The sequence below is a fragment of the Pan troglodytes genome, chromosome 4, assembly GCF_028858775.2.
Source record: "Pan troglodytes isolate AG18354 chromosome 4, NHGRI_mPanTro3-v2.0_pri, whole genome shotgun sequence".
Lineage (NCBI taxonomy): Eukaryota > Metazoa > Chordata > Mammalia > Primates > Hominidae > Pan > Pan troglodytes.
The window spans coordinates 69,608,711-69,623,092 of NC_072402.2; the positions used below are offsets into that span (position 1 = coordinate 69,608,711).

The window sequence follows — 14,382 nt, forward strand, 5'->3', positions numbered from 1 at the left end:
CTTGAGCCCCCCAAAAATTACTAGGCTGAAGAGAAGATTTGGGCTGGGAGCTGCTTGGGGAAGGCCTGCCTCATATTCTTTTCAGTCTCACCGAGATAAATGCATATCTAATTGCCTTCTTTGGAAAGGCTAATCAGAAACTCAAAAGAATGCAACCATTCCTTTCACACCTACCTGTGACCTGGAAGCCCCAAGCTGCATCCCTGGCCTTTCTGACCTAACCAATGTTCATTTTACATGTTAATTGATGTCTCCTGGCTCCCCTGTTAAAAGTGAAAGAATTGGCCAGGCACGGTGGTGGTTTACACCTGTAATCCCAGCACTTTGGGAGACCGAAGCGGGCAGATCACGAGGTCAAGAGATTGGGACCATCCTGGCCAACATGGTGAAATCTCGTCTCCACTAAAAATACAAAAATTAGCTGGGCATGGTGGCGTGTGCCTGTAGTCCCAGCTACTCGCGGGCAGATCACGAGGTCAAGAGATTGGGACCATCCTGGCCAACATGGTGAAATCCCGTCTCCACTAAAAATACAAAAATTAGCTGGGCATGGTGGCGTGTGCCTGTAGTCCCAGCTACTCGGGAGGCTGAGATAGGAAAATAGCTTGAACCTGGGAGGCGGAGGTTGCAGTGAGCCGAGATCGCACCACTGCACTCCAGCCTGGTGACAGAGTGAGACTCCGTCTCAAAAAAACAAACAAACACACAAACAAAAAGTGAAAGACTTGAGTATAGTGAATGGAATAAATATTTTAGGTAAGCTTTTTGTGTAAATTAAAATTTTAGAGTTATTTCTGACGCTCATTTAATATCTGGGTCATTTCCAATTATGAAAGGGTTGTGGCCGGGCGCGGTGGCTCATGCCTGTAATCCCAGCACTATGGGAGGCCGAGGCAGGCGGATCACGAGGTCAGGAGATCAAGACCATCCTCACTAACATAGTGAAACCCCGTCTCTACTAAAAATACAAAAAAAAAATAGCCGGATGTGATGGCGGGCGCCTGTAGTCCCAGCTACTCCGGAGGCTGAGGCAGGAGAATGGCATGAACCTTGCAGGTGGAGCTTGCAGTGAGCCGAGATTGCCCACTGCACTCCAGCCTGGGCGACAGAGCGAGACTCTATCTCAAAAAAAAAAAGAAAGGGTTGTGATATGGGGAAATGTGTTTCTAAAATTGTGGAATTGTTCTTATGTATAAATGCCCGTATCTGATAGTTGAGGATTTCTTGCTTTTTAGGGTCTCACAAAAGTTTTAAGTTACCAAGGATAAGAATTCTCCTTAACATATAATTCTGTTTACAAAATGTGCCAGAAAGGGTTATGTTATTAGTGAGAAAAAGAATAATTTTGTCTAATTCAGAAGTTATCCAAAAATTAGTTCAGGCCGGGCGGGGTGGCTCATGCCTGTAATCCCAGCACTTTGGGAGGCCGAGGCGGGCGGATCACGAGGTCAGGAGATGGAGACCATCCTGGCTAACACGGTGAAACCCCGTCTCTACAAAAAACTTAAAAAAAGTAGCCAGGCCTGGTGGTGGGCGCCTGTAGTCCCTGCTACTCGGGAGGCTGAGGCAGGAGAATGGCGTGAACCCGGCAGGCGGAGCTTGCAGTGAGCCGAAATCGCGCCACCGCTCTCCAGCCTGGGCAACAGATCCAGACTCCGTCTCAAAAACAAAAAACAAAAAGTTAGTTCAAATTACAGATGTGGAAAGGTTATTTATGGAACGATGTAGTAAGGAATCATTAAGTAGGGGAGAAAACTATGGGAAAAGTTTGTATAATAAAATATTCTTTAAAACCTAATAGAGAATTGGAGACATTTGGCTAATTAACATTTTCACAGTTAAAGCTCTTAGTCTTAATAAAAGTAAAGTAAGAAGTATTGTAGAGAAATGCATCAGCAGTTTGGCAACTTTTTAAAAAAATATAGATAAGGATCTAATTTGGTTCTATGGATAGTTATTTTGTTTCCTATGCATTTCTAGCAAGCCACCATTTGTTCCATTTATCTGGAATTCCTAAGCTACCTTTGTCGGGCCCACAGCAATTAATGGAGCATGCTAGCCTTTTAACTTTTTTTTTTTTTTTTTTGGTGGGGGGTGGGGATGGAGTTTCGCTCTTGCCCAGGCTGGAGTGTCATGGCGCCATCTCGGCTCACTGCAACCTCCGCCTCGCAGGTTCAAGCGATTCTCCTGCCTCAGCCTCCCGACTAGCTGAGATTACAGACATACGTCACCATGACCAGCTAATTTTGTATTTTTAGTAGAGACGGGGTTTCTCCATGTTGATCAGGCTGGTCTGGAACTCCCGACCTCAGGTGATCCGCCCTCCTTGGCCTCCCAAAGTGCTGGGATTACAGGTGTGAGCCACCACACCCGGCCTTAGCCTTTTAACCTTAAACTAACTTTTTGGATTTTAGGCTTCTTGATACTTTAAGTGTGTTGAGTATACTCAATATGTATGGGATTTCTAAAATTCTAATGTCTAAGTATATGCTATCAATTATAATTATGGTTATTATGTTGTTATTGTAAACCACAGAAATAACCAAATTTCCTTGCATAAAGCTACTAACCCAAGTAGAACAAAAAAATTAATACCAAGGAAATACTTTGTCAGATTTTCATGTTAAACTGCTGATACTAAAATTGTTTAAATGTACAATTTAGGCTGGGTGCAGTGGCTCACACCTGTAATCCCAGCACTTTGGGAGGCTGAAGTGGGTGGATCACAAGGTCAGGAGTTCGAGACCAGCCTGGCCAATGTGGCGAAACCCCATCTCTACTAAAAATACAAAAATTAGCTGGGCATGGTGGTGTGGGCCTGTAATCTCAACTATTCAGGAGCCTGAGGCAGGAGAATTGCTTGAACTTAGGAGGTGGAAGTTGCAGTGAGCTGAGATCACACCACTGCACTCCAGCCTGGGCAACAGAGCAAGACTCCATCTCGAAAATAAACAAACAAACAGTTTAAATAAACTCCATGGTCTAAGTCAAATCGCCCATGATAACCCATCAGTTATCAGTGCTATGCACCTAATTTGGAAAAACTACTGGTATTCAAGAGGATATAAGTCTAATGTTAATTAAGCATGGACTCATGGACAACCAGGATGGACACCTTGTCATTCCTGAGTTCTTAAAGATTTTATTATTAATAGTTCTGCATTCCATGACTCATCATGGAAAAGATAAAATGATCCAAATTGAATACATTGGTGTCGTGACTTGTAAGTTACTAAAATAGTTTATAACTAATGTTTGATCCCATATTCCTGGAAAAAACAATTAAAGCTTCAGGTATATTTGGTCACCTGATGGGCCTTTTAAACATTTTTTTTTTTTTTTAAGATGGAGTGTCAGCTCTGTCGCCCAGGCTGGAGTGCAGTGGTGCAATCTCCGCTCACTGCAAGCTCCACCTCCCAGGTTCACACCATTCTCCTGCCTCAGCCTCCCAAGTAGCTGGGTCTACAGGTGCCCACCACCAGGCCCGGCTAATTTTTTGTATTTTTAGTAGAGACGGGGTTTCACCGTGGTCTTCATCTCCTGACCTCGTGATCTGCCCACCTCGGCCTCCCAAAGTGCTGGGATTACTGGCGTGAGCCACTGCGCCTGGCCTTAAACATTTTATAAAGGGATTTCATTCAGTTATTATTTTCAATGTATGTTTTCTGGTGGTATACAAGCTCTCCCATGCAAGAGGGCTGATGTTACAATGGTAAATTATTATGCTGTGCTGTACTTTCACCAGGGAAGAAAGCTTTTTATGATTTGAATCTTCTGAGAACATTAAAGAAAAACTATTCTTGCCATCCGCACTACAACAAAACCTCGGAACTTTGAACTGCTAAGAAGGGTTCCCTCCACGCTCTTGGAGCTGTACATCCATTGGAACCCTTGGGGTAAGACTAACCAGAGAAGTTTCTCCTCAGAAGAAGATGGCATCCTTGATGTGAACAACTTTTCCCACGTTCACAGATTAAGATTTCTATCATGAAACTCTGAATATTTTTTTCTTGCTTATGCCTCTATGAACAATAAAAGTGGAAAGGGGTCTGTTATATGCACTTATGGGGTATACTTTTATTTGTGAAGAAGTCTACAGCCATCCTTATACATGGATAACCATAGATAAAAAATAGTAGGCCCAAGGCTAAGCATGGTGGCTCATGCCTGTAATCCCAGAGCTTTGGGAGGCTGAGGCAGGTGGATCACTTGAGGTCAGGAGTTAGAGACCAGCCTAGCCTGGCCAACATAGTGAAACCCTGTCTGTACTAAAAATACAAAAATTAGCCAGGCATGGTGGCGGGCGCCTGTAATCCCAGCTCTTTGGGAGGCTGAGGCAGGAGAATGGCTTGAACCCAGGAGGTGGAGGTTGCAGTGAGCCGAGATCTCGTCACTGCACTCCAGCCTGGGTGACAGAGCAAGACTCTGTCTCAAAAAAAAAAAAAAAAAAATGACGGCCCAATGTAGGTAACAAACTTTAATGGTACATATGCTGCCTCATGATCAGTCAGAAACAGAACAGTGACTAACTCCTCTTAACCCACATTATGGTCTAGAGAGAACATTCCTGGAAGGCCTTCACTCTTCTAGGACATCATTCATTAGGTCATTTTTCCATAGTTTAGAGTAAAAAAGGCAATAATTAGAAATGTATCCCCCATAATAGACTCTATAGCAGATTTTTTTTTTTCTTTTTTTTGAGTGGAGTTTCACTCTTTTTGCCAAGGCTGGAGTACAATGGGCAACCGCATGATCTCGGCTCACTGCAACCTCTGCCTCCCAGGTTCAAGTGATTCTCCTGCCTCAGCCTCCCGACCAGCTGGGATTACAGGCACGCACCATCATGCCCGGCTAATTTTGTATTTTTTTTAGTAGAGACGGGGTTTCATCATGTTGACCAGGCAGGTATTGAACTCCTGACCTCAGGTAATCTGCCCGTCACTGCCTCCCAAAGTACTGGGATTACAGGCGTGAGCCACCACTCCCAGCCTACGCAGATGCTACTGTAAAGGCTACAGTTACACAACAGCCTTTGTATTCTCTTGTGAAAGTTATGATAGAATTAGCTGAACAGAGAAGTATCTGTGCAGCTGCTGGCACTCATGGCCTTTGGAGAAAACATCAGGTATTATAGAAATTCAGTTGTAGGCTGGGCGTGGTGGCTCACGCCTGTAATCCCAGCACTTTGGGAGGCCGAGGCGGGCGGATCACGAGGTCAGGAGATTGAGACCATCCTGGCTAACACGGTGAAGCCCTGTCTCTACTAAAAAAAAATACAAAAAAAATTAGCCGGGCAGCCGGGCTTGGTGGCGGGCACCTGTAGTCCCAGCTACTTGGGAGGCTAAGGCAGGAGAATGGTGTGAACCCGGGAGGCAGAGCTTGCAGTGAGTGGAGGTCGCGCCACTGCACTCCAGCCTGGGCAACAGAGCAAGACTCCGTCTCAAAAAAAAGAAAAAGAAAGAAAGAAATTCAGTTGTAGCAGATTAACAAAGAAACTGCTTAGTTAAGTCATTCTTTGATCAATTTGATTTTAGGAGGTTTGGTTTATGGGAACCTCAGGTAAGGAGCATACTTCGAACTCTTGGTATTATCCTCCCAATGGTCATAATAGTAGTCTCCCTGGTGTGCTGTATTCTTTCAAAGGTTTTAAACGCTTGCATGCAGCCATCTCTAGAATGTCATATGATCTCTCTTCAACTGGAATGACAGGAGCTGAAAGAAATATGCAACCGGACAGGTGTGGTGGCTCATGCCTGTAATCCCAGCACTTTGAGAGGTCGAGGTAGGAGGATCACCGGAGGTCAGGAGTTTGTGACCAGCCTGGCCAACATGGCGAAGCCCCATCCTCTACTAAAAATACAAAAATTACCCGGGCGTGGTGGTGAGCGCCTGTAATCCCAGCTACTTGGGAGGCTGACGCAGGAGAATCGCTGGAACCTGAGAGACAGAGGTTGCAGTGAGCCAAGATCGCACCACTGCACTCCAGCCTGGGCGACAGAGCAAGATTCCGTCTCAAAAAAGAAAAAAATGTGCAACTAGGAAGACATCATAACCTATAAATGACGTGCTAAGACTGGAAACCCAAGATGATGGTAACTGAGAGTGGCACTAAGGCCCTAAGTTTTGGTCACACTCTCACCAAAGTGAGAACCTGCCCCAAAAGGGGTTTTTTAAACAAAATTCTGGGAGGCTATTGTTTTGGACTAAGCTCATGCACTAGGCCCCAGTAGACCAAACCAAACCAAAATGGAGTTGCTTGTGCTAAGACTTTAAAGAAACACATAGATTCTAGAACAAGCCAGGTTTTGTTTCTTTCTCTTGCAAATCTCTCCTATTTTATTTTATTCTATTTTATTATTATTATTTTTTTTGAGACAGAGTCTCCCTCTGTCACTCAGGCTGGAGTGCAGTGGCACGATCTTGGCTTACTGCAACCTCTGCCTCCCAGGTTCAAGCGATTCTCCTGCCTCAGCCTCCCGAGTAGCTGGGATTACAGGCTTGTGTGCCACCATGCCCGGCTAATTTTTGTATTTTTAGTACAGATGGGGTTTCACCATGTTGGTCAGGCTGGTCTCGAGCTCCTGACCTCGTGATCTGCCTGCCTCGGCCTCCCAAAGTGCTGGGATTACAGGCGTGAGCCACTGCGCCCGGCCCTCTCCTGCAAATGTCTATAACAAACATTCCTGACAGCATTGGTATCCACCCCATGAAGTTCCCATTAAATCTTTTTCTTTTTTTGTTTTTTGAGACAGAGTTTCACTCTTGTTGCCCAGGCTGGAGTGCAATGGCACGATCTCAGCTCACTGCAACCTCTGCCTCCTGGGTTCAAGCGATTCTCCTGCCTCAGCCTCCCTAGTAGCTGGGATTACAGGCGCCTGCCACCACGTTCAGCTAATTTTTTTGTATTTTTAATAGAGACAGTGTTTCACCATGTTGGCCAGGCTGGTCTTGAACTCCTGACCTCAGGCGATCCACCTGTCTCGGCCTCCCAAAGTGCTGGGATTACAGGTGTGAGCTACTGTGCCCCGCCTAAATCTTTTAGTTAAATTCATTTCCTCTTGCCTAGAAACTATGAAGTTTCAGTTGATTATGCAACAAAGGTTCCAGCCACTTCCAGGTGAAGAAACCACCCATGGCCATCAAGCTACCCTGCCTCCACTAGACAGAGCAAAGAGAGAGTTCTGTTATCCCCAGTAGGTACGGTCTACACCCCAAGCCGGCATGTAGCAGTTACAGAAGAAAGACCATAGGTCCCTCCTCCTCCCATAAAGATTTATGGGGATTCACATCATTCAGTGGGGAGATGAGGCAGGAAAATAGGGTCTAGAGGCAGGGAACCTAAGGCCAGTTCACACGTCAGCTATGACAGGAAATATCCTCTTCATAGGGCATATGGTGAGTAAATGACTTTGTAACTTTACTGCATCCTCTTCATTTACACAGGGCATATATCAAGTAAACAATGGAATCCTCTAGAGAGTATTTAAATTCTCCAAAATTCTGTAACAGGGCCCTTGAGCCCTTATGCTTGGGCCTGCTCGCACCCTGTGGGGTGTATTTTTATTTTCAATAAATCTCTGCTTTTGTTGCTTCATTCTTTCCTTGCTTTGTTTATTTTGTCCAATTCTTTGTTCAAGATGCCAAGAACCTGGACACCCTCTACCAGAAACAGGTGTGGGGTCCAACAATGTGTGTTTCAACAAGATTCTGATGTTTGCTGAAGTTAGAGAACCATTCCCTAAATGATGTAGTCTCAGGGCAAGAAGATACTAAAAGGCAATTGGCTGCATGTATCTTGCTGGCTTTTCTGATTTCTTGTCCTTTCCACTTCCAACTCCATCAAGAGCTGGTATGGGTTCCAAAAAAGAAGGTAGCTGATTGTCCTATGCTTTGTGCAATCCAGTGTGGCCAACCACAAAGAAATCTCATAGAGAGTTATTTTAGTGACCAAGAGTGTAGTCTGTGAAGTCAGGCTTGCTCAGTTCAAATACTGGCTCCACTTCCAACAAGCTTTCTCAGCTTCTCCTTCTCTTCCTTTCCTCTGTTTATAAAATGATAGCTAATAATACAGTAACTTCAGTGAGGTCATTGAGATAACTAAATGTATGTATTCAAAATCATAAAGGATAGCTATTATGTTACAATAAAATTTTTCTTTCCCAGACTGCATTTTGGTACAAATATAAAGGTGAGGATACTGCTTCAGTTGAATAGTTAAGAGTCATACTCGGCTGGCCACAGGGCCCCTGCCTGTAATCTCAGCACTTTGGGAGGGCGAGGCGCTTGAGCCCAAGAGATTTCAATCAGCATGGGAACACAGACAGACTATTTCTACAAAAAATGCAAAAAGGAGCTGAGTGTGGTACACGCACCTGTAGTCGTAGCTACTCAGGAGGCTGAAGTGGGAGGGTTGCTTGAGCCCAGAAGTTAAAGGTTGCAGTAAGCCGAGATTGTGCCACTGCACTCTAGCCTGGGTGACACAGCGAGACCCTGTCTAAAAAAAAAAAAAAGTATTTATAGGGACATGTTGGGTTGCAGGAAGGGCAAAGAGAAGATTGAATTGCAGGAAGGGCGAAGAGAAAAAGATTGAATTCACATGCTGCCTTCTTTAACATGTCAATAGAATTAATGAAGTTACATTTGCAGGGCAGGGAGTAGAGTTTTAAGAAGTTCAGACTATTATGACAGCCTCTGGTTTTTGTTTGTTTGTTTTTTATGGGTTTTAAAGTAATAAATGTCTAGGCTTCTAACTATGAAGGATTTTATTAACTGATGGGGTGATGAGGGTTTAATTCCTTCTTCTCATTTGAATTCTTCATGACAAATCCTGTAAGAGGTATAGCACAGCTCAGCAGATTACACAAGAAAAACAATCTAGATCTCCCTCTCCTGATGTAATTAACACAAAGGTCAGTGTTAACCTAATGAATTCAAAGCTATTAGTTTTCTCCAACAAAATCAGGCTAAACTTTCTAGGTCAGGCATTTGTTTGTAATTTTGCATCTAAGAGTTATAAAATACTTTTTGTGTGACTAGTTTAATGATCATAGAATCACTTGTTTAAAACAACCAACCCATGTTAAATTGAAAATGTGAATTAAAATCCACTTGATTGGTAAAGGTATCTACATTTAGGCCTCACTCTATGGCTAAATAAGCCTGTTGGCTTATTCAAACTATGAAATGGGTAGTTAGTCCAGAGAACTTTCATGGACCCTTCCAATAATGACATCTTTAATTCCAAGTTCAAACTAGTGGGAGCAGAAGCATTCAAATTCTCATGAAAATGTGCCTACATTCAGTATTATCTGAGTATGGTAGCCTTTTTATTTTTATTTATTTATTTATTTTGAGACGGAGTCTTGCTCTGTGGCCTAGGCTGGAGTGCAGTGGCACGATCTCAGCTCACTGCAACCTCCATCTCTCGGGTTCAAGCGATTCTCCTGCCTCAGCCTCCTGAGTAGCTGGGATTACAGGCATCCGCCACCATGCCTGGTTCATCTTGTATTTTTAGTACAGATGGGGTTTCACCATGTTGGCCCAGGCTGGTCTCAAACTCCTGAACTGGTGATCTGTCCACCTTGGCCTCCCAAAGTGTTGGGATTACAGGCGTGAGCCACCGCGTCCAGCCAGGTAGCCTTTTTAAACTGGTAAGACTACAAGAGCCTTCTGGTTTTGTACATATCCAAAAGATGTCTAGCTTTTAAATGTATTGCTAATGTATTCAGTTTAGTTTTTCTTTCAATCTCAAATGATAGGTGTGGTGTAATTAAAAAAAAAAAAAAATAGGCCAAGCACGGTGGCTCACACCTGTAATCCCAGCACTTTGGGAGGCTGAGGTGGGTGGATCACCTGAAGTCGAGAGTTCGAGACCAGCCTGACCAACATGGTGAAACCCCGTCTCTACTGAAAATACAAAAATTAGCCAGGCATGGTGGCGCATGCCTGTAATCCCAGCTACTCGAGAGGCTGAGGTATGAGAATCGCTTTAACCTGGGAGGTGGAGGTTGCAGTGAGCAGAGATCGTGCCATTGCACTCCAGCCTGGGCAACAGGAGTGAAACTGTCTAAAAACAAAACAAAAAAAATGGATTTGGGTTTTTCTCCCTGGTTCCTTGCACACAGCTCCAAAAATCCTTGTAATTTCCAGAATGTCTTTTGTTATTCATTACAAGCCCCTTTTGATCTTACCAGTTTATGCTAATGAGATGACTACTGGCAGAGGGCCCTTAGATAGCTTCAAGATGGGCATGGGTCACTAGAGGAACCAGTTGTATTAAAGGGCTACAACTATTACCCCCACCCGAGACCTCCAGGGAGAAGAGGGGCTGGAGATTGAGCCCGGAGGCCAATAATTTAATGAGTCTAGGTTATAAAATGTCAGTAAGGGAGCTTCTGAGTTGAACACATCAACATGCTGGGAAAGTGGCATGCCAAGTGAGGGCAGAGAAACCTCTACTATTCTCCTCCACAACCCCCTCCACCCACCTTACTCTATGCATCTCTTCCATTTGGCTGTCCCTGAATTGTATACTTACTGTAGTCGTTAAGTATAGTGCTTTCCTGAGTTGTTTCAATGCATTATTGAACTTGGGGGGATGGGAAGGCCATAAGAACCCTAAATTTATGGTTGGCTGGGCAGAGGCGCGGGTAGCCTGTTGATCGCATTTGTGGCTGGTGTCTGAAGTGGGGGCAATTTTGTGGTACTGAGCACTTAACTTGCTCTAAATCTGGGTGGTGTCAGATTGAATTGTTGGACACCCAATTGATGTCTGAGAATTGCTGTTGAAACGGAGTAGAGACAGAAAACCCTCTCATCGTTCTCAGTGCACTTGGGACTTATTTCTATGTGATCATCATTGCACACTCTACTGTCCAACTTGGTAGCTCATACTGTAGACTTATCTTAAAACTCCAGTACAAATAGAGTAGAACACTGGAGGACTAAATATCCAGTTTGCTTCAGTACTTGAAGCAAATATACATCAGTTGTTAACAGCTGTTTTATGTTCTACATAAAGTGCTTTCCAACTACAAAATGTTATTCAACATACAGTTTATCACCAGTAGATAGTTTTCCTCTACTTTTGCAATCAAATTTACTGGCATTCTGGGTACACTGATAGCTTCTATACCTTTTGGGAAAAGAAAAATGAACTATATCTGCATCTCAAATCTACCTCGAAAGGTCTTGACAAATGTGAAAACTCAAATAATTTTAACACTTTGATGTACCTTTGCCCTTGATCTTTACCTTGTGGTCAGAACTCTTGTTTTAAAATCCTTGTTTCATACCTTAGCTTTAGGGCATAGTATGCGCTATTTTCAGCATTCAAAATTCACCAGATACTAACTAGTAATTTACATATTTGAGACCACTATCTGTTAGGGTTTTTTTTCTTAAACAACTCAGGAACATTGGCATCCTAAGGCAAACTGAAAATTCACTGGGATATAATTTAATTATATTATCGATATTTTCCAATTTCAAATAAAAACTATACTGTTAAATAAGCTTTGCAGTAGATACCCAACTACCAAACAGTACACACTTGGAAGTGTTCATACCCTTATTTTGATCTTAAAAACGTGGCCCCCTTAATAAAATGGTTGGCTCTATCTCCAGATTTATATCTAAATCTGACTTCTCCAATGCTGGGAAGCCACTCTCTTCAGCGAAGTTTTGTAAATGTGATACCATTTAACGTCACGATTACCAAAGGGGGCTAATCGCATTGGTCTTTTACATTTGACACAGTTAAGTGGAGAATTCCTGCTATTGTGCCTACCATGTAAGAACTATTAGCACAAAGAATATGAACTACTTCCATGCTTTTGAGCTGATTTTGGGGGGTTGGAGGTGTGATGGAAAATTTATCACAATTCATGCATCAGTCGTGTTAACACGGGTAAAGACACATGAGGAACTATCTCTGCCCAGATATAAACTTTCACACTGGTAATTTTTTAAAAAAGAGTCATGAACACATAATTTTAAAGTTTACTTAAAAAATGTAAAGAACTCCCAATATTTAACATTTAACAGGTAAAGAAAATAGCATATTGGTTTATGGGTTTGTTATATTTTATTTTCCAAGTAATACTGATTAAAAATATTTACACACCTACTTTTAAGTCCACAGTTTAGCACTCTTATTTGTATGGCTTTAAAAGTTATAGCACAAGATCTTTACATTAAGAATCGGGGGAAAAGATTCCATTCAAAACAAAGCCTGATAATTATATACATGTCTTTCTCTGTACTTTATTTTAAATACATTAATTTTTAAATGCTGCTCATCTTTTTCTCATCTGGTGGTAAAATACTAGTGCAACTTTTCATCAAAATAAAGTTTACCACAGATGTAAATAAATTTTCCCAATTGAAAATGGCCCTTCACTGGCCATTAAATAAAATTTCTCAACCTAACTTAAGTGAAAAAGAACTGGTGGTTGTCATTATAAACAAAAATATAAAGTATTATAGCATCATCTACATTGCTCCTTACAACACAAACTTTGAAAGAACCAGAGATGCTTTATAGAAGTTCAGTTGGCTTTGAGAAGGCACATGGGTGTGGATTTTTTTTTTTTTTTTTTTAACGTTCTAGAAATTTTGCCACCACCACTCTTTCTGTTGCAAAGATGGCATCTGTGACTACTGGGGTAGACAAGAACGTTTGTTCAAACTAAAGAAAGCCAGAAGCCAAAATTTAACTGCACAGTAACAATGCACTTTTCATCATGCAGCCTTGTGTTTCCTATATTATTCAATTTTCTAACATGCATTAGAATACATAAACTTGTATTCTAATGATTTAAGTTTGATTTTACAATATGGAAAAAATTTGAGGAAGAACATGACCTGGGAAAGAGAAAAGGAAGAACTTTTACCACAATGAAAATAGATACATTCGTACCCAACTATATAATAAGAATATAATCCATTTAAGTTTCCAGAAATATACTTCTCAAAACTCCCCTTCAGTTATGGAAAAGATCCCTCCTCTGTGGCATTAAGTAGGGGGAGGGGAATCAATGTGTTTCAACGGAAAACAGTTCAGCACAACAGGAAACAGCTTAACTTTGGTCCACTTGTCTGTTAGGCTTAATTAAGGACAGTCATACTGCCCATAATCAGTTAAAAAACCCAACAAGTAAATTAAAAAATATATTCATGTGTAATTTCATTCTAAAACTGGCATAGCTGTTCTGTCCTCATTCTCTGCCTTTTCTGCTTCAGAATCCACTGTTGGCTTGGTCTCTAAATCCTCAGCATCTTCGTGATCTTCCCTGGCAGCCTCAGCAGCATCTGCTTGGCTAGACTCTCTCTCCTCTTGGTTCATGATTTCTGGGGTCACGTGGTCCAAATCTGCTTCTAGAAGTTCAGTTTGTACTTCCACTGGCATTTGATTGACCCGTTCAACATGCAGCTCCTCTACATGTACTTCAGTACCTTCTTCAGTCTGAATTCGGCCCACTTCTAGGTAACTCACTTGGACCTGCTCTGGAAGCTCACTCATGTGTGAATCGTGCACCTGGCTGTCCTGGAGCAGATCTGGATGGACTTGTTCCACAGTCACTTGTGCTGAATCCACCTGAACCTGAAGCAATGGTAGCACATGCACCTTCCCAACTTGTTCTATAATAGTCATTGATGTTACAGGTTCAGTTTGCACACGTGTTTCTACTGAAAGAACTTCTTCCGTTACTAGACGCTCTGAAATATTGTGAGCATCACTGAGATGCCTCCTTAATTCATTTCCTTGCATAAACCACAAATCACATAAAGTACAATGGTTGGGTTTATCTCCAGTGTGTATTACCAAGTGATCTTTGAACTGGTCCCAGCTGTTAAACACACTGTTGCAGACCTGAAATAACCAAAAATATAATGTAGACAATACTTATATCCAAACTGAAGGAAATATGAATGCATTTATTTTCTGTAAAGAAAAGATTGAAGGCTTATTCTGTAAATGTTATAAATATGGTACCTGCAATAGAATCTAGTCCAAGCTATTTCATAATTCTTTGGTTCATTTGGACTTCTAGCTGACACAGCTAGTAACCTAAATACATTCTTTTGTTTGAAACAAAGTCTCGCTCTTGTTGCCCAGGCTGGAGTGCAATGGTGCGATCTCGGCTCACTGCAACCTCCGCCTCCTGGGTTCTAGGGATTCTCCTGCCTCAGCCTCCCAAGTAGCTGGGATTACAGGCGTCTGCCACCACGCCTGGCTAACTTTTGTATTTTTAGTAGAGACAGGGTTTCAGCACGTTAGCCAGCCTGGTCTTGAACTCCTGACCTCAGGCGATCCACCCGCCTCGGCCTCCCAAAGTGCTGGGATTACAGGTGTGAGCCACCGTGCCTGGCCACCTAAAT

At 42.5% G+C, this 14,382-nt stretch overlaps 1 protein-coding gene across 22 annotated transcripts in view; it reads right to left on the minus strand.

Annotated features, from left to right (window-relative positions):
* Window positions 1-11,986: 11,986 nt before the first annotated feature.
* The window catches only part of ZNF131 (zinc finger protein 131), a 55,326-nt gene continuing 52,930 nt past the window's right edge, over window positions 11,987-14,382 (minus strand). For all 22 annotated transcript variants that reach the window (XM_009449220.5, XM_054684382.2, XM_009449228.5 and 19 more), the window contains one exon: window positions 11,987-13,873. In XM_009449220.5, the coding sequence (XP_009447495.1) occupies window positions 13,187-13,873 (687 nt within the window). In that variant the 3' untranslated portion in view covers window positions 11,987-13,186. The remainder of the gene's footprint in view (window positions 13,874-14,382) is intronic.